This window comes from Crocuta crocuta, unplaced genomic scaffold (genome assembly GCF_008692635.1).
Source record: "Crocuta crocuta isolate KB4526 unplaced genomic scaffold, BGI_CrCroc_1.0 scaffold41, whole genome shotgun sequence".
Lineage (NCBI taxonomy): Eukaryota > Metazoa > Chordata > Mammalia > Carnivora > Hyaenidae > Crocuta > Crocuta crocuta.
In genome coordinates this window covers 16,830,701-16,851,101 of record NW_027529428.1, presented here as the reverse complement: position 1 = coordinate 16,851,101, position 20,401 = coordinate 16,830,701, and the positions used below count along the sequence as shown (strand labels likewise).

General features: G+C 40.0%; 1 protein-coding gene across 4 annotated transcripts in view; it reads right to left on the bottom strand.

Annotated features, from left to right (window-relative positions):
- Positions 1-14,906, bottom strand: part of RIC1 (RIC1 partner of RAB6A GEF complex) — a 105,204-nt gene extending 90,298 nt beyond the window's left edge. For 3 of the 4 annotated variants that reach the window (XR_013334031.1, XM_077759474.1, XM_077759475.1), the window contains exon 1: positions 14,813-14,906. Coding sequence is in view for 2 of the 4 variants with exons in the window: in XM_077759474.1 (XP_077615600.1) it covers positions 14,813-14,827 (15 nt within the window). In the remaining 2 variants the exon portion in view is untranslated. The remainder of the gene's footprint in view (positions 1-14,812) is intronic. The other variant, XM_077759477.1, reaches the window with a different exon arrangement.
- Positions 14,907-20,401: the final 5,495 nt, after the last annotated feature.

The following is a 20,401-nucleotide window of genomic DNA, read 5'->3' as shown; positions in this document are numbered from 1 at the left end:
ATAGGACATTCTAGAAAAGGCAAAATTAGGAAGACAATCAGAAAAATCAGTACTTGCAAAGGATTACACAAAAAGGGATTATACGTGGAGCAGAGATTTTTGAAGCAGTGAAACTACCCTGTAGATATACTGGCAGATACACACCATTATGCATTTGTCCAAACCCACAGAATGTACAACACCAGGAATGCTCCATAATGTATGTATGCAATGGACTCTAGGTGATAATGATGTATGAATGTAGGCTCACCAACCACAGCCAATGTACCACTCCGGTGGGGGAGGGTGATAATGGAGAGGGGTGTGCATGTATTGGAGGAGAAAGTATAAAGGAAATCGCTATACCTTCCCTTCAGTTTTGCTATGAACCCCAAAATACTCTAAAACATGTTTATTTTTCATAAACTCCACTTACATGATGATCCTATATATATTTTAAAATTGATAACCTAAAACATTAACTCATCTTCTAAATTATACAAATAGAGATAACTTAAATCACTTGGATCAGGTCAGCATTTACTCAATACACTTAATACAAGCCAGGTGTGCCTGGGTGGCTCAGTCAGTTAAACATCAGGCTCTTGATTTCAGCTCAGGCCATGATCTCATGGTCATGATATCGAGCCCCTTGTCAAGGCTCTGTACTGGGCATGGAGCTGCTTGAAATTCTCTCCTTCTCCCCCGACCCTGCTCACTCTCTCAAAACATGAATGAATGAATGAATGAATAAAATTATTACAAACCATGCTATAACAGCTAAAATTACATTCATCATGACATCTCCACAAAGTTGCAGATAAAAACTGTAAGCTGGGGTGTCTGGCTGGCTCAGTTGGTGAAGCATGCAACTCTTGATCTCACGATTCTGAGTTTAAGCCTCATATTGGGCATAGAGATTACTTAAAAATAAAATCTTAAAATTTAAAAAAAAGACTATAAACCATAACCACATGAAATAAAAACTGGATTCTCAATAGTAAAAAAAAAAAATAATAATTGTTTTATTTTCTCTTCTGTATATGCATTTTATCTCTCCAAACTGAACACAGGAATAATTTCTTCTAACTTCTCTGTTTTCTTAGTACTTAGTACAATTCCAAAGGTTAATAAATTAACATGTGATTATTTTTGCTCTAAAAATAAAGCTAATAGACTATTTTCTCTTTACTAGGATGTAGGGGCTATCTCTAGTTATCTCTTCCCGGGTGTGGCATACATAGGGCAGGAGAACAGTGGCCCAAAGTGTAAGAGATCCATAAAGATGTTAAGGGGTATTGGCTATGGAATGGTTGGTCTGCATATCCAAGATGTACTACACAGGTCAATCCTCTACTATCTCTAGAAATTGCCTGGCCTTGGGAGGGGCAGTCTTTCCAAGGTCAACAAGGCCTCAAGATGATAAAGCATCATATATACACAAATATAAAAAAGGATAATTAACCCAGAGAGAAAAAATTATCACAAATTTTACTATTTAAAAATTCTAAATATAATAGTAACAAAAACTGAACATAAATTTTCCACTGAAGAGAATGAAATTATTCTTATGGAGATTACATTTTTGCTGAACTGGGGCCTAAAGTTAGTGTTTCCTATCATCAAAATTGATTGTAAAGGTTCTTCTATTAATGCTGGCCTGTAATGAGATCTTACATATTCATTTTTGAAATGTCTTTCCACACAAGTAGTGGTATCAATCCATGAGCACATGATTTTAAGTGAATACAGTCATCAACTAGTAGGTAGGTACACATACCATATGATTCCAATTATAGGACATTCTAGAAAAGGCAAGTCTACCAGACTCTTCTGATGTTTGTCGCTATAAATCATTTTAAATTGAAGGGTGGTTGAACGCATTCTTCATTTGTACAATTAAGTGGATTATGAAATGTGCACATCTCCTTTACAATTGCATCAAGTTCTGAAATACACTACTGGAACTCAGTATGAGCTCAGAAAACATACCTATTGCTAATTTTTGTTGGGAAAACAGGTGTTACTTTTTATCTTTTGATAGCAGTAGAAACACAAAAAGCAGCCTGACACTGTGATTCAAAGAACATTAGCTGTCACCAAAATGACTTGACCACATGTAAATCTCTCACACACAAGCATTGTTTTGTAGATTTGACTGAATCCATGTAGAAACATTACTAAGCCTACAGCAAAAATTATCTATCAAATCATTCAGTATCTAGTAAGTGCTTAAGGTGGTTCTCCAAGTTCAAAAAATTTTCAGTCTCAGCCCAATGTAAAAAGAATTCACAATAAACCTTTACCACTGACTACTAAGATGTCAAAGACCTGTGGAGCTTGGCAAGTGAGGATTTCCAGCTTCTATTTCTAAAAACGTAAACTGGCCATAGGCATTAAACACTTCTACGTGCGCTAGATTTTGTAAACTGCCCAACTAAGCCTTTTACCGCTTCTCGTATATTTTGTCGCTATCAGTTAAAACACACCTTAGTGTACTCTACTCCAGGTTGTACTGATTAGTGTTTTCGCAACTTCATAAAAATCTTTTCACCTGAAGTTCTCCCATACGTGTTATTCACAAGGGTTAATTCTCAGTCATTTCACACTCTACAATGACTCTTCAAATACACAGCGCCGGACTATAACATTTCTAAATTCATCAAAAAAGAGCTAAACTTCCTTTGGCTGTACCTTCATTTTCATTTTTTATTATTGTTAAGATATGATTTTAAATTTTCTAATTTTTCTATTAATTTCAATGAGTTGGGAATACTGTGATAAATACTAAGCTGGATAATGTCAACTTTTATTGTCTTTTTTTTTTTGGCTTTGCTATAGGGTCACTGCATAATTAAGACAATAATTCTCCATCTAATCCAGTAAGGTAATCCACACTCCAATGTAACTTTTAAATGTTTTTAAATGTCTATTTTTGTGAGAGAAAGAGAAGGAGAGGGAGAGAGAGAAGGAGTAGGGGATGGGCAAAAAGCAAAGGAGACACAATCCCAAAGCAGCTCCAGGCCCAGAGCTGTCAGCACAGAGCCTGATGTGGAGCTCGTACCCACGAACCGTGAGATCATGACCTGAGCCCACATCGGACGCTTAACCGACTAAGCCACCCGGGTGCCCCCACTCCAATGTATTTTAAAACCATGATATTCAAAACCTGTTTTCCTCTTCTTTTCTTCTTTTGATGTGATAGGTATGCACTAGTAATAAAAATTACACAAAACATCACTGTATGGCAACATGTGTGGCACTTGAGACACGTTATTTATAAAAGTCTTACGATCATTTACAGTGTGCGCTGAGCAAAAACGAGATGAAGTGTCACATATGGTTGCTGTCAGGACTACCTGACTCAGCTATTGCAGCTTGAAAGCAGCTACAGAAATTACGTAAATAAACTAGCATTTTCATATTCCAACATTACTTATGGACAATGAAATTTAGAATTCATTCAATGATGGAAGATACACCTAAATAACAGGCACATTAGTACAACTAACTCAGAAAACCACCTGAATACCGGGAAGACAGATTTTTCCACAGCTAATCAGAGAGAGAAGACACATCAAAAAGGGTAGGAGAGGTGGAGACTTCAGTGGGAACCAAACCCCCAGGGCTGACTAACCACAAATGGGAGAGTCACTCTAAGTATGGAGAAAGGAGAGAAGCAGACCTCATACCATGAACCTCAGGCACAGAAGACCTGCTCAAGGAAGAGGAGCCCCTGTAACACCTGGTTTGGAAACCTGCAGGGCTTAACTCCAGGTACTTTAAAACTGGCTTAGACTTAGCTCTGGAAGAAGTGGAGGGTAACAGGAGACTGAATTACTGCCCTTAAAGAGCCAGCCTAACGAACAAGCCCAAGGAGATACAGAAACAGCAGTCTGAAAAGAGCCTGGGATGTACAGAGGCACATGTATTTAATCTTGGAACATGTGCTGAAGGGGCAGGAATCTTTAGGAGACCTGTCCAAGAACAAAGGGCTGGTGGACACCGCTTCTCTACTCCCCACCCCGGCGTAGATAACCTGACACTTGGAGTCATCAGCCTGAACAGACTCCACCGCTCTACCTCCCTGCCCAGTCCCTGCCCAACCCATCAGGGCTCCTGCCCAAACACGCCCCACAAACCGTCCAGCAGGGACGAGTGCCACTCTGAAGTGATGCCTGCTCTGGAGAGCGTGGGAAAGAACCACACACACTAGTGCGACTACAGCCCCGGCAGACACGTATTGGGGCAAACATCTATTTGCCTGCAGGCCCTGCCCACAAAGGAAAGCATCTGAGGGGCAATGCAGGGACGGCACCCTGAAGTTTGGTGCAGCTGAAGATCGAGCAGATGGGCTGAGGACAGGTCTCTGGTCTGACTGCTGACACCACCCAACAAGCCCATGGCAGCCCCAGAACGACTCTTTAACAGCTCAGGGACCACGCCGTGTCCAGTGCACCTACAATAGGCAGCATGGGCCACTGCAGCAGCCTGGACTGGAAGTGAACACGGCCCAGCCAGGCCAGTGGGGTGCATGCCACCCTCACAGCAAACACCTGTGAAATGCCTGGTTCTGATAAACAGGGGACACTGTGCTAGAGGACACCACAAGGTCTTTTCTTCTTAAGGCCACTACTTTCAAGATGAAGAGATATAGGTGGCTCAAGTCGGTTGAGCATCGGACTTTAGCTCAGGTCACGACGTCACGGTTCACGAGTTCGAGCCCCACATTGGGCTCCGCACTGACAGCACAGAGCCTGCTTGGGATTCTATCTCCCTCCCTCTCTGCCCCTAGCCCACCTGCTCTCTCTCTTGCAAAAGATAAAAATAAGCTTAAGAAAATAAAGAATGGGTTCAAACTTAAGTGACTATCAACTTAATTTAGACTATCATATGCATAAGATACTACATGCGTCTAATGATAACTACAAATCAAAAACTTATGACACAAAAAATAAAGAGAAAGGAATCAAAGCATATTATTAAAAAAAGACATCAAACCACAAGAGAAGAGAGCAAGGGAAAAACAGGAGAAAAATGAAACAACCATAAAACAAGTAACAAATGGCAGCAAGTACACATCTAATGATTTAGAGAGACAGAAAGAGCAGAGGAGGGGCAGAGAGACACGAGTTCGAGCCCCACATTGGGCTCTGCACTGACAGCACAGAGATCACAACCTGAGCAAAAATCAAGAGTCTGATGCTTAACCCACTGAGCCACCCTGACACCCCAATAATTACTTTAAATGTAAATGGAATAATGCTCTAATCAAAAGATATTGGTTGAGGGGCGCTGGGGTAGTTCAGTCATGATCTCATGGTTCATAAGTTCGAGCCCTGTATCAGGATCTCTCCTGCCAGCACAGAGCCGGCTTTGGATCGTTGGTCCTCCTTTCTCTCTGCCCTTCCTCTGCTTGCTCTCCCTCTCTCCTTTCTCTCTCAAAAATAAACAAACATAATAAATAAACTAAGAGTCACACTCAAAAAAATTTTTTTTCAAAGATACTGATTGACTGGATGGATAAAAAGCAAGATCCATCTCTATGCTGCCTAAAGAAGACTCCCCTGAGACCTAAAGACACATGCATATTCAAGGGGAAGGATGGAAAACCAGTTACATGCAAACGTAAGTGAAAAGAAAGGTGGGGTACCAATACTTATACATCCAACAAAACAGATCTTAAAACAAAGGCTCTAACAAGAGACAAAGGATACTACACATGATAAAGGGAAGAATCCAAAAATAGTATATAACAATCATAAATGTTCATGCATCTAATGTGGGAGTGCCTAAGTTCATTAAGCAACCATGAACAGACATAAAAGAAGAAACTGATGGTAATGTAATAAATGGCAAGGGACTCTAACACCCTATTTATATCAATAGATATAACATCCCAACAGAAAAACAAAAAAAATAATGGCTTTGAATAACACATTGGGCCATAGGAACCTAAGAAATGTATTCAAAATGTTCCATCCAAAAACAACAGATTACACATTCTTTTCATGTACATGTGGAACATTCCCCAGAATAGCTCACCCTTGAGGCCACAAATTTCAGTAAATTAAAAAAAAGATTGAAATCATATCATGCATCTTTCTGACCACAAGGGAACAGAAAATTAAAAATCAATCACCAGAAAAAATCTAGAAAGCACACAAATACATGGAGGTTAAATAACAAGGTACTATATACTGAATGGGTCAATAAAGAAATCAAATAGGAAATCAAAACATATATGGAAACAAATGAAATTTAAGAGATCTCTGGATGCAGCAAAAGCTATTCTAAGACATAAGATTATAGCAGTATCAGTCTACCTTAAGAAACAAGAAAAATCTCAAATTAACCTTATGTATAGGAAAGAGGGAAAGAACAAATAAAACCCAAAGCCAGTAGTAGGAAATAAGTAATAAAAACTAGAGCAAAAATAAATAAGACTAAAAAAACCCAAAAGAAAGGTCAATGAAACCAAGAGCTGGTTATAAACTTATAAACCTTTATCCAGACTCATCAAACAAGAGAGAGAACTCAAATAACTAAAATCAGATGAAGGAGAAGTAATAACTGATACCATAGAAATACAAAGGACTGATTACAAGAGAATATAAAAAATGACATGCCAATAAAATGGACAATTTAAAGGAAATGGACACATTCCTAGAAATATATAACCCTTCAAAACTAAATGAGGAAAAAATCCAATGTCTGAACAGATCAATTACTAAAAAGAAAATGAATCAGTAATCAAGAAACTCCCAACAAACAAAAAAGTCCAGAACCAGAAACCTTCACAGGTAAACTCTACCAGTTACAGACGAGTTAATATTCTTTCCAAACTATTCCAAAAAACAGAAGAGGAAGGAAAGCTTCCAAACTTATTATCTAACAGTAGCATTACCCAGATACAAAAAGTACATAAAGACATTATGAAGAAAGAAAATTACAGACCACTACCTCTGATGAACATATACGCAAAAATCCTCAACAAAACACTGACCAACTGAATCCAACAAGAAATGTTGGTGGGGGGAGGGCACCTGGGGGGCTTAGTTAGTTAAGCATTCAACTTCAGGCTCAGGTCATGATATCACAGTTCATGAGTTCAAGCCCCGCACTGGGCTCTGTGCTGACTGGTCAGAGCCTGGAGACTTCTTTGGATTCTCTCCCTCTTTCTGCCCCTCCCCTGGTCATGCTCATGTTCTCTCTCTCTCTCAAAAATAAATAAACATTAAGGAAAAAAAAAATGTTAGAGGGAATTTCTTTAAATTAAAAAAAATCATTCACCACCCATCAAGTGGGATTTATTCCAGGGACACAAGGGTGGTTGAATATGCCCAAATCAATCAATGTGATACATCATATTAACAAGAGAAAGGATAAAATCACATGATCATCTCAAAAGACAGAAAAAGCATTTGACAACATACCACATCCATGTATAATAAAAACTCTCAACAAAGAAATTTTAGAGCAAACATACCTCAACATAATTAGGACCTTAAATGAAAAATCCACAGCTAACATCATTTGCAACTGGGAAAAAATGGAGTTTTTCCTTTAAGATCAGGGACTAGACAAAACTGCCTGCTCTCACCACTTTTATTCAACATAATAGTCAAAGATCTAGCCATAACAATAAGAAAAAGAAAATCCAAAATACTCAAGTAAAACTTTCACTATTTGCAGATGACATACTATATATAGAAAACCCTCAAGACTACCAAAATACCTCAAAAGAACCGATAAATGAATGCAGTAAAGTCATATGATGCTAAATTAACATTCAGAAATTTGTGTCATATCTCTACATTAATAACGAAGCAGAAAAAGAAGAAAACAACCCATTTACAATTGCACTAAAAAGAATAAAATACCTAAGATTAAACTTCACCAAGGAGGTGAAAGGCTTGGACTATGAATACTATGAAGCACTGACGAAAGTAACGGAGGATGACACAGATGGAAACACATGCCATGCTCATGGGTTGGAAGAAACAGTGCTGTTAACATGCCGATAATGCCCAAAGCAATCTACAGACTTAATGCAATACCTAACAAAATATCAACTTTTTTTTTTTTTTTTTTTTTTTTACAAAGCTAGGATATATAATCCTACAATTTGTATAGAACTGCAAAGGACCATGACTAGGCAAAGCAATCCTGAAAGTGAGGAACAAAGATGGAGAGATCACAATCCCAGACTTCAAGATATACAATGAAGCTGTAGTCATCAAAACAGTACAGTACTGGCAGATAAACACAGAGACCAACAGAACAAAGAGTCCAGAAATAAGCCAATAATTATATGGTCAATTTATTTAAAAAGGAGGTAAAAACACACAAAGGAGAAAAAGACAAATGATGCTGGGAAAACTGAAGAGCTACACACAAAAGAATTATACTGAACTACTTTTATACACCATTATAAAAACTCAAAATGGATTAAAGACTAAATGTGAGACCTGAGATCATAAAATTTCTAGGTAAACAACATAGGAAGCAATTTCTAACTTTGGCCGAATAATCATTTTTCTCGATTATCTCCTCTGACAAGGGAAATGAAAGTAAAATGAAACTATAGAGACTAAACCAAAACAAAAAGCTTTTGGTAAAAGGAAGGAAACCATCAACAAAACAAAAGGGCAATCTACTGAATGGGAGAAGATATCTGCAAATGATCTATCTGATAAAGAGTTAATATCCAAAATATATAAAGAAGTTCTAGAACTCAGTAACTTAAAAAAAAAAAAAAACTTACACAACTCCATTCAAAACCCCAAGTAATGTAATTAAAACTGGGCAGAGGACTTGCACAGACATTTTTCCAAAGAAGACACATATAAAACAGACACGAAAAGGTGCTCAACATGACTAACCATCAGGGAAATACTAATCAAAACCATAATGAGATACTTTACACCTGTCAGAATGGCTAGAATCAAAAACAAAAAAGGCCCTACCCCTGAAGCCATCTTATGAACTGTCATATGCCACCTGAGGCTCCAGTAAAAACAAAAATAGGCAAAGCAAACAAAAACACAAGAAATAATAGAGAGTGAGGGTATGGAGAAAAAGGAACCATCATGCACTTCTGGTGGGAACTGAAACTGGTGCAGCCACTATGGAAAACAGTGTGGATATTCCTTAAAAAATTAAAAATAGAATTCCCATCCGATCTACTAACTCCACTTCTGTGCATTTACCCAAAGATTACGGAAACACTCATTTGAAAAAATATATGCACCCCTATGTTTACTGAGTCATTATTTACAATAGCCAAATTATGGAAGCAACTCAAGTATTCAACCCTAGATGAAAGGATAAAGAAAATATGGTGTGTCTGTGTATAAATACATGTCTGTATATACATATATATGTGCAAAGTAGTATCAGCCATAAAAATGACTGAAATCTTACCATGTGTCACAATACAGATGGAACTAGAATGTATTATGCTAAGTAAAATAAGTCAGAGACAAATACCGTTATGATTTCACTCAAATGTAATAATTTTAGAAACAAAACAAGTAAAGAAAAAAGTAAAAAAAACCAGACTTTTTATTTTTTACATGTATTTATTTTTGGGGAAATGAGTGAGACAGAGCATAAGTGGGGGAGGGGCAGAGAGAGCAGGAGACATAGAACCTGAAGCAGGCTCCAGGCTTCAAGCAAGCACTGAGCGCAGAGCCCAATGTGGGCCTTGAAACCGTGAACCGTGAGATCACGATGTGAGCTGAAGTCGGTCACTTCACCAGTTGAGCCACCCAGGCGCCCTAAAAACAGACGCTGGAGAACTGGTGGTTGCCACAGAGGAGGTGTGCAGGGAGGATGGGTGAAATAGATAAAAGGGGATGAAGAGAACACTTATCTTGGTGAGCAATGAAAAATGTAGAGAACTGAATAATTATTTTGTGCACCTGAAAATATAACAATGTATGTTACTTATACTTCAATTAAAAAAAATTCATACAACTTTCAGATGTCAAAAATATTATTTCTGAGAGTAACCTTTTGCACTGCTGATGGTATGCAAACCGATGCAGCCACTCTGGAAAACACTGTGGAGTTTCTTCAAAAAATTAAAAATAAAATTACCCTACAATCCAGCAATTGCACTATTAGGTATTTATCCAAAGGATACAGGAGTGCTGATTCATAGGGGCGCATGTACTCCAATGCTTATAGCAACACTATCAACAATAACCAAATTATGGAAAGACTGCAAATGCTCATCAATTCATGAATGAATGGATTAAAGATGATACAGGTATATAATGGAATACTATTCACCAAGAAAAAGAATGCAATCTTGCCATCTGCAACAACATGGATGGAACTGGAAGGTACTTTGCTAAGTGAAATCAGTCAGAGAAAGAAGACATATGTTTTCACTCATATGTGGAATTTGAGAAACTTAACAGAGGACCATGGGGAAAGGGAAGGAAAAAATAGTTACAAGGAGAGAGGGAGGCAAACCTTAAGACACAGAGAACAAATGCAGAAAACTAAGGGTTGACAGGAATGGGGGGGGGGGGCCACGGGAAACGGATGATGAGCACTGAGGAGGGCACTTGTAAGAAAGAGCACTGGGTGTTGTATGTAAGTGATGTATCATGGGAATCTACTCCTGAAGCCAAGAGCACACTGTATACTCTGTATGTTAGCTAATTTGAGAATACATTATAAAAAAAATAAATACATGTATATGTTATTTCTGATTTTTTAAATATGTTGAACTAGTCTTAGTTCACTGTCCTTACAAACACAGGCAGGAGGGTAGAGTTGGTACGTAGTTGGTGGTCTGTAGAAGTAAGGAACTATTTAATACTGTGATCATGTGGATCATTTTCCAATGATTATCTGGTCAGTATTACATAGCAAACTAAAAAAAAGGACAGAAAGCAGAGAGATAAGTTAATTCAGAAGTTAAGAATAGAGACATCCCTCTGAGATAGTGCATCTACAGTTTCAGAACACTTCAGTAGTGAATTTCCCAATAAGCCCAAGTCAGATGAATTTTTTGGTATTCCAGTGCATATAAAGTTACATTCACTAAACACTGGTTTTTTAGAACTGCAAGAGCATTATGTTTACAAATACAATGTACATACCTTAATTTATAAATATTTGATTGTCAAAAAAAAATGCCAACTATCAACAGAGCTTCAGCAGCTAGAGAATTTCTTGCCAGGGATGGCTGCTGACTGAATAGGGTGGTCGCTGTGGCAATTTCTTACAATAAAACAACAGAGTTTGCTGCCATCGACGGACTCTTCCTTTCACGAAACTCTCTGCAGCATAGAGTGCTGCTTGATAGCATTTTACCCACAGAACTTCTTTCAAAATCAGACCCAATCCTCCTAAACCCTGCTGCTGCTCCATCAACCTAGCTGATGGGACATAATCAATCCTTCGTGGTCATTTCAACGGTCTTCACAGCACCTTCACCAGGGGTAGATCGCATCTCAGGAAACCACTTTCTGTGCTCATCCATGCGCAGCAACTCCTCACCTGCTCGTTTATGACACTGCAGCAGTTCTGTCCCATCGTCAGGGCCCACTTCCGATCCTAGTTCCCCGGCTTTTTCTACCACATCTGCATCTACCTCCTCCCCTCGTCTCGAACCTCTCAAGGTCATCCATAAAGACTGGAATTGAGGGGCACCTGGGTGGCTCAGTCAGTTGAGTGGCCGACCTCGGCTCAGGTCATGATCTCACAGTTTGTGAGTTCGAGCCCCACGTCAGGCTCTGTGCTGATAGCCTGGAGCCTGCTTCCGATTCTGTGCCTCCCTCTCTCTCCGCTCTACCTCTGCTTGTACTCTGTCTCTCAAAAATGAATAAACCTTAAAAAAAAAAAGACTGGACTCGACCTCTTCCAAATTCCTAATAGCGCTGGTATTTTGAGCTTTCCCCATGAATCATGAATGTTCTTCACGGCATCTAGGATGGTGACTCCTTCCCGGAAGGTTTTCAAGTTACTTCTACCAGATCCATCAGAGGAACCCTACCTATGGCACATATAGTCTTACGAAAGGTACTTCTTAGGCAAGAAGACTTGAATGAGAAATAAAACAAAGAGACGCCCGTGGGTGACTCAGTCGGTTGAGCATCCGACTCTTAATTTAGGCTCAGGTCATGGTCTCTTGGCTCATGGGTTCAAGCCCTTTGTTGGGCCCTGTGCTGACAGCGCAGAGCCTGTTTGGGATTCTCTGTCTCCCTCTTTGCCCCTCCTCTGCTTGTGTTGTCTTAGAAGACTCTCAAATACATAGAACAAACTGGTCGTCACCAGAGGGAAGATGGGTGGGTGACAGGGATGAAATAAAGGGAATTAAGAGGATACGTAACTTGAGGTGCACCGAGTAATGTACAGAATGGCTGAATCATTATACTGTACCCCTGTACCCTTGAAACTAGTGTAACACTGTACGTTAATTGCACTCCTAAAATAAATAGAATTAGCTAACAAAGAGAACACTTGAGAGTGGAAATGCCTCCTTGGTCCGTGGGCTGCAGAACGGATGTTGTGTTAGCAGGCACGAGACAACGTTACTGCCACCGGCCAACTCCATCAGAACCCTGGTGTCATCAGACGCAGGGTCAGTAAGGGACGCTATTTTGACAGGAAGCTTTCCTATTTCTGAGCAAGTCCCAGCAGCGGCTGGAAGCCTTCAGGCCTTCAGGGCCCCAGGCTGGGAGCACACCGCTGTCCTCCAGGCTTTGTCGCCACACGGACCGAGCACGGCACAGCAGCTTCGCCGTCGTCGTGAAGGCCCAGGGCCTGGGAAGGGGCGACTAGGCGCCGCCACAACCTGCAAGTCACCGGGGGCATCCGCCGCGGCCGGCCAGCCAGCCTGTCCTTGGAGGCCTCGAAGCCGGGTGCGGACTCCTCCTCTCCAGCCACGCAAAGTCCTCGGAGGCATCTTCCTCCGGCCACGCAAAGCGCTAGGCGGCGTCTCCCTCCGGCCACGCGGGGCGCGCGGCGGCGTCTTCCTGCTGCGGGAGGCTCTCGCCCCGCCCTGAAAACGCGCTGCTGAGCGCAGGCGCCGCCGGGGGCTCCCGCGGAGACGCCCCGAGAACGCGCCGCAGCCCCTCCGTCTCCCTGCGCTGCCGCGTCCCGGCGACGCTTCCTTCCTGCCGCCTCCCGAAACCACCCCCGCCCGCTTCAGACCCGGCCTCCGCGGCCTCCTCACCTCCCTCGGCCTCCACAGGATGCAGGAGTCCGGGCCTCGCCCTGGGTTAGACGTATCTGAACGGAAAGCTGGGGTGGGTTTCCTCTTCTATCCAGATAGCTACCACGTTCTCCATATCGGCAATGAAGCGGTTTCATTTTCTTATCTGTTGCGTGTCACGGGGGCAGCACTTTTCATTTCTTTCAGGAATTTTTACTTTATTTCCACAACTTGGCTAATCGTTTAGCATAAGAGGCCTCAGCTTTCAACATGCCTTCCTCACTAAGTTCTATCGTTTCTAGTTTTCGACTGAAAGTGAAAGGGGTGCAGCTCTTCCTGTCAGCTGAACACTTCAAGGCTACTGTGGGGTGACAAGCTGTCCTAATTTCAATATAGCTGTGTCTCAAGAAATAGGAAGGCCCAAGGAGAGAGAAAAAGAGAGGGAAAGAGTGGGCCAGCAGAGCAGTGAGAACACACCCAACATTTATCGATTAAGTTTGCCATCTCATATGTACACTGTTTGTGGTACCTCCAAATAACTTCAAGAGTAACAACAAGATCACTGATTGCAAATCACTGTAACAAACATAATAATAATGAAAAGTTCGAACTATTTTAAGAATTACCAAAATTGCCAAATATTCGATTTGTAAAATGCAGTATCTGCAAAGCACAATAAAGTAAAGTACACCAGAAGTTATGTAGAATAAAATACCTCTTTTAATCTCTTTGCTCTGATATATGTCATCCGTAGAACTCTGGCTAAAACTTAATTCCTAGGCAGTGATTCGGTGGCTCAGTTGGTTAAGCCTCCAACTCTTGATTGTAGCTCAGGTCATGAACTCATGGTTCATGAGATAATCCTATTTGGGCTCTGTGTTGATGGTGTGGAGCCTGCCTGGGATTCTCCCTCTCCCTCTCTCTCTACACCCTTCCCCTTGCTCATATGCAAGTGCTCTCTCTCTTTCAAAATAAATAAAAAACAAAACAAAACAAATCCTCAGATCTTCAATACAACTTCATTTACTATGAAGGATAACAGTATCTACTTCAAAGTGTCAATTTAAAATTAAATGAGCCGATCCATGTAGAATAGTTACCACACTATTCACAAAGGAGGTGCTCAATAAAGATTAACCATATATAGGATTGCTAACTGAAGTTAGGTTATAATGATAGTCCAAGAGATGACAATGACAAAACATAGATTGAAAAGGTAAAATTAACCAGATGAAAGCACACTAACTGAACACAGGAGAAATGCAGAAATAGATCCAAACAGGTATGAGAATTCACTGTGACATTAAAAACATAAAGGTTGTAATTTTTGTGAGATATCCCTAAGGATGGAAGACAGGTCCTTCAGACAGAAACATGGAGTACTGGGTGAACAGAGATAAAAGTTTTACAATTTTGGATTAGAATTCAAGGACAAAACAGAAACGTGAGAAATTTAGGAAAGGGAGGAAGCAGAAGAATCACAAAACGATATGGTAAGAGAACCCTGAATAGAAGATCAGTTTAGCAATTCCTATCCCAGAAGATAAATGCTAATGGGTGGGAAAGACCGAAATGAAATCATCTAAAAGAATCAATTTTAAACGCAACATAATGATTTAATAACAAAACACTATTAAAATAAAAAATTCTACTTACTGACACAGCTATCATGGTACTATCTGGCCTCCATTCAGCTTGTTTGTAGAATCCAAACTGAGAAGATGATTTTTCAGGTTCCTTATAGGTTACAATTAACACACTAGGCTGGAAAAAAAGAGATTTATTTCATTATTATCCCCCCAAAAATATATACAAAACAAATTTAAGATAATTTATCATGGAGCACTCTGAAAATATTTTAATAATTCCAAATGTGTACAAAAGATAATATTAAATCATCAGCCCTAATTAGCTCAAATAAATCAACTAAAAAGAACCAAAAAAAAATCTGAAAAGGACTATACTTATTTAAGCTACTGAACTCATAACTAATCAACTTCAAAAACTGAAGAGTAATAGGCCCAGATGGGTTCACTGGTTAATTCTATCAAACATTTAGGAAATTACACAAATTAAATTCTCTATAATCTATTCTAGAATATAGAAACATAGAGAATACTTCCTAACTCTACGAGGCCAGAATTGGCCAATTAAGAAAACTAAACAAAAATATTACAAGAATATAAAACAGCAGACTAGTATCTCTCATGAACATAGCTCAAAAAATTGTCAGCAAAACATTAGCAAATCTAATCCAGCAATGTTTAAAAAGAATTCTACAGGGGTGTCTGGGTAGCTCAGTCAGTTAAGCATCCAACTTTGGCTCAGGTCATGATACCACAGTTCGTGGGTTCAAGCCCCACATCGGGCTCTGTGCTGATAGCCCGCTCAGAGCCTGGAACCGGTTTCAGATTCTGTGTCTCCCTGTCTCTCTGACCCTCCCCCACTCACACTCTGTCTCTGTCTCAAAAACAAATAAACATTAAAAATTTTGTTTAAAAAAAGAAGAATTATACATAATAGTGTGCCTAGGTGGCTCAGTCAGTTAAGCATCTAACTTTGGCTCAGGTCATAATCTCATGGTGCCTGAGTTCAAGCCCCACATCAGGCTCTTTGCTGACAGCTCAGAGCCTGGAGTCTGTTTCAGATTCTGTCTTCCTCTCACTCTGTCCCTACCCCACTCAAAATTAAATAAATATTGAAAAATTGTAAAAATAACAATAAAAGAATTATACACTATAACCAAGTGGGATTTATTCCAGGTATATGAGGCTGGATCAACATGTAAAAACCAGGGCACCTGGGTGGCTCAGTCAGTTAAGCGTCCACCTCTGGATTCCGGGTCAGGTCATTATCTCACAGTTATGAGATCAAGCCCCATGCCAGGCTCCATGCTGACAGCACAGAGCCTGCTTGGGATTCTCTCTTCCTCTCTCTCTGCCCCTCCCCTATTCATGTGTGCTTTCTTCCTCCCTCCCTCAAAATAAACAGTGGAAAAAAATGCAAAAACCAATTACTGTAATCTATTACCTATCTACAGGCTACAGAAGAAAAACCACATAAACAACAATAGATGCAAAAAAAAAAAAAACACTTGAGAAAATCCAGCAACGGCTCATGATAGAAACTCTCAGTAAACTAAGAATAGGGGAATTTCTTCAATCTGACAAAGAATACTTACAAAGAACCTAAAATGTCATATTCACTCGTAAGAAACTATAAGCTTTCCTGCTAAAATCCAGAACAAGGTACAGATACCTCCCTCTTACATTCTTTCTCAAAATCACAATGGAAGTCCTTGCTAATGTGATAATAAAAGAAAATAAGAGATATACAGATGGGGGGGTAAAAAAGTACAACTTTATTTATCTATGACATGACTGCCTACAGAGAAATCCAAAAGAATTAACAGCAAATAACATAGAAATAATCATTATTAGTAAGGTTACAGAATACAATGGTCACATAAAAAATCAATTGTTTTTTCATACAACAGCAATGCACAAGTAGAATCCAAAATTAGAAATAATACTTTTGTGTTAGCAACCAAAAAAATATACTTAGGCATAAATCTAATAGTATATTTGTATACAACCTATATGAGGAAAACTAAAAAATTTTGATGAATAAATTTTTAAAATAACCAAATAAATGGAGGGATATTCCAAGTTCATGGTGGGGAAGATCCAATATTGTCAAGATGTTAGTTCTTCACAACTTGAACTACAGATTCAATACAATCCAGATCAAAATCACAAGTTATTTTAGAGATATCAATAGGCTGACTCTAAAGTTTATATGGAGAGGCAAAAGGCCAGAATGGCCAACTCAATACTGAAGGAGAAGAACTAAGCTGAAGGACTTGATGCTTCCTCAAGACTTTACTATAAAGATACAATAATAAAGACAATGTAGTACTGGACAAAGAACAAAAACAGATCAACAGAACAGAATACAGAGTATCAGGTAGACACATAAATACAGTCCAGTGACCTTCAACAAAGGAACAAAAGAAATATAATGGAGAACACATGGTCTTTTTATCAAATGGTGCTGGAATAACTGGACATAACTTTCTGGTAGGATAAGAAGCTCCAAAGGCTCATCTTGTACTTTTCTTGCTGTTGCCCTGCCACTTTTCCAGGGACACCTGTTCCATTTTTTATTAGAGAACGGTATTCAAAAAACAAGATCTGGAAACAAGATGCCTGTTGCTAATGGGGTATCACTGCTTCTAGGTCCTCCCAGTAAACACAGTAGGTAACATACACATCTATACTAACCTATATATGAAGGAACATGTTATCTCCATTTTTTTCTGTATATGCATATGTATATATTTGCAGACAGGAACATAGGAGTATAATCAAGCACAATGTAGTTCATTCTAGCCTTTTCCCTTACTTGTAACTTTTTTCTGGTTATCATCTCATACAATTAATTTAGTTCTTTGTTCAATTCTACTGTATGTATAGAGTAATTTGGAACTGCTAAGTATATTCCTATAGTAAGCAAACTCACCAACTAGAATAGTTTTTATAGCTTCTTTTACATTAGCCTTTGGAAAACAGTATTACATAGGCCATTCCCTTAAAAATCTTTTTTTAATCTCTAAAATGAAAATATAAACATTTCCAAGAAGCTAGCAATGTTCCAAATGCATTAAAACTGCTAGACATCAGTTGTTTGTACTTCAAGCATCAATTAAAAGTTAAAAATCTATACCTTGGGAGAAGTGACATCAACAAGATGGGAAAGAAAGAAAGAAGCCCTGGACTCTCCTTCACACCATAAACACATATATTCAGCGAAAATTCAAAGAAAAAATCCCTATGGTGAGAAATCTACAAATTAACTGAAAGGCACCTGAAGGCTAGATGCACAGAATCAGACTCACCAAAACTGGTATGGAGATTTGGGACACCCAAACCCCAACCCCCAACACAGGATAAAACCCTCTGGCCCCAGCTTCTTCTTGGGAAGGGAAAGAGTCCTCAAGTCCAATGCCCCAACTTTCCTGGAAGCTGTCCAAAGCGGGGAAAGAGGGTATGGCTTGCCTTTCATGAGGCAGTGATGAAACGTGGCATAATGTAGCCACCAGGGAGGTCATGAGAACAGAGACAGAGTTTGGGCTAGGAGTTGCCACAGCCCCTCCCCTGACTCAGTAAAGAGCAAGTGGATGGAAAAAAACAAAAACAAAAACAAAAAGACAACTTCCACCTCTCCCCATGGAAACAGTTGGATGGAGCTTATAGCAATCCAACATTTCTGAAGGGTGACTGGGGAATGGCTTCAGTTCACTTATTACAATGCACTGAGGGGATTCAGCATACCCTAGACGCTTGGGAATCACAAAAAACAAAAGCATCATATTGGACGAGCATGAAGGTTTGAGGGGCCACCAAAATCTCTGGCCAGGGTAACTGAGGTCAGTCTTTGAACACGCGAGACCATTCCATGAAGACTGGGAGAGGTGACTCTTTTGTCTAATGCACACACACCAACACAGAGAGTCAAGGAAGATGAAGAAACACATCAATGTGTTCCAAACAAAGGAAAGAAGATAAATCTCCAGACACAGACCCTAATGAAACAGAGCTATATGATTTACAAGAAAAATAATTCAAAATAACCATCATAAAGATGCTCACTGAGGATGGAAGAACAACAGATGAACAAACTAAGAATTTCAACAAAGAGATAGAAAATATACAAAAGAATCCAACAGAAATGATGAAGCTGAAGAATATAACTGAAATAAAAAATTCATGAGAGAGGCTCCACATAAAACTAAATCAAGCAGAAGAAAGGATTAGCCAGCTCTAATAAAGGCCACTGGAAATCATTCAATCACAAGACCAGTAAGAAAAAAATGAAGAAGAATGCAGAAAACTCAGGAATTTATGGGACACCAAAAAGCAGACCAATATACGCACAGCAGGAGAAAAGAAAGAAAATTTACCTGGAAGTTTTTTCAAAAAAACAATGTCTGGAAAAATTCCCAAATCTGACAAAGGGAATGGACACTCAGATCCAAGAAGCCCAAAGAAACTGAAAGAAGAGAAAACCAAACAAATACATACTGAAAAACATTAAAATCAAACTGTCAAGAGTAAAAGCAGTGAGAATTTTGAAAGCACAAGAAAAAGGCAACCTGTTATGTACAAGAACCTACCATTAGACGATCAGTGGGTTTCTCAGCAGAAACCTTGCAGGCCAGAAGGATGTGGGATGATACACTCAAAAAGCTGAAAGAAAAACGCTGCCAACTAAGAATACTATATCCAGCAATAGTGTCCTTCAAAAATGATGGAAAGACAGGGGAGCCTGGCTGTCTCAACCGATTAAGTGTCCAACTCTGGGTTTTGGCTCAGGTCATGATCTCACAGTTCATGGGAATGAAACCCACATCAGGTTTTGCCATGGAGCCTTTTTAAGATTCTCTCTCTCTCTCTCCCTCTCTCTTTTTCTCTCCACCCCCCCCAACCCATCTGCAAACTCTCTCTCAAAATAAATAAATACTAAAAGAAAAAAAAGGGTGACAGACAACATGGTGGAGAAGTAGGGGGATCTGTACTTCCTACGACTCTCAAACAAAGTAGGGCTGAAGCCAAAGGACTTTGAACCCCAAAAGTCTGGGAGGAAAAGAGAGGGAGTCTACCAAAGAGAAACCAGGAAAACCTGGTGGCCCATAGGTGGGTGACTGTGAACTGGGGGAGATAAAACGGGCACAGAGGTGCAGAGGGGAGGACTCCCTTTCTGCGGAGGGACAAAGGGAAGAGAAAGCGCAGCTGGGGAAGTATAGGACTGTATCTGGACAAGAGAAAAAATGTTGGACCAGGAAGGACAGGTGTCCCATCTCTAACTGCAGGGCTTTCTTTGGACTGGAGCTGGCTGCCCTGTCTGCACACCTGGTGAGGAGGGGAGCCACCTCTGGGTTCGGTAGTAGGTCAGGGGCACAGACCAGAGCAGGAGAAACCGGTCCCCTCCCCTGAAGTGCTACAGCACAGGACAAAACCAACTGGGACCACATACTGGGCAGCATGGAGAGGCACTTCCGCAATTCCAGGGCAGAGGGAGTGGGAGTTTAAATCCCAGACAAGCACCGAGACACAGGAGTTGGCGGCAAGAAAGACTGCCCTGTCTGTGCCCACGGCACAGTGAGAATGGCTCCAAAGGAGTGAATTGGGACACCTAGTCCATAAAGAAGGGAATGGGGGGATAACCATTTTTCTCCCCACCACC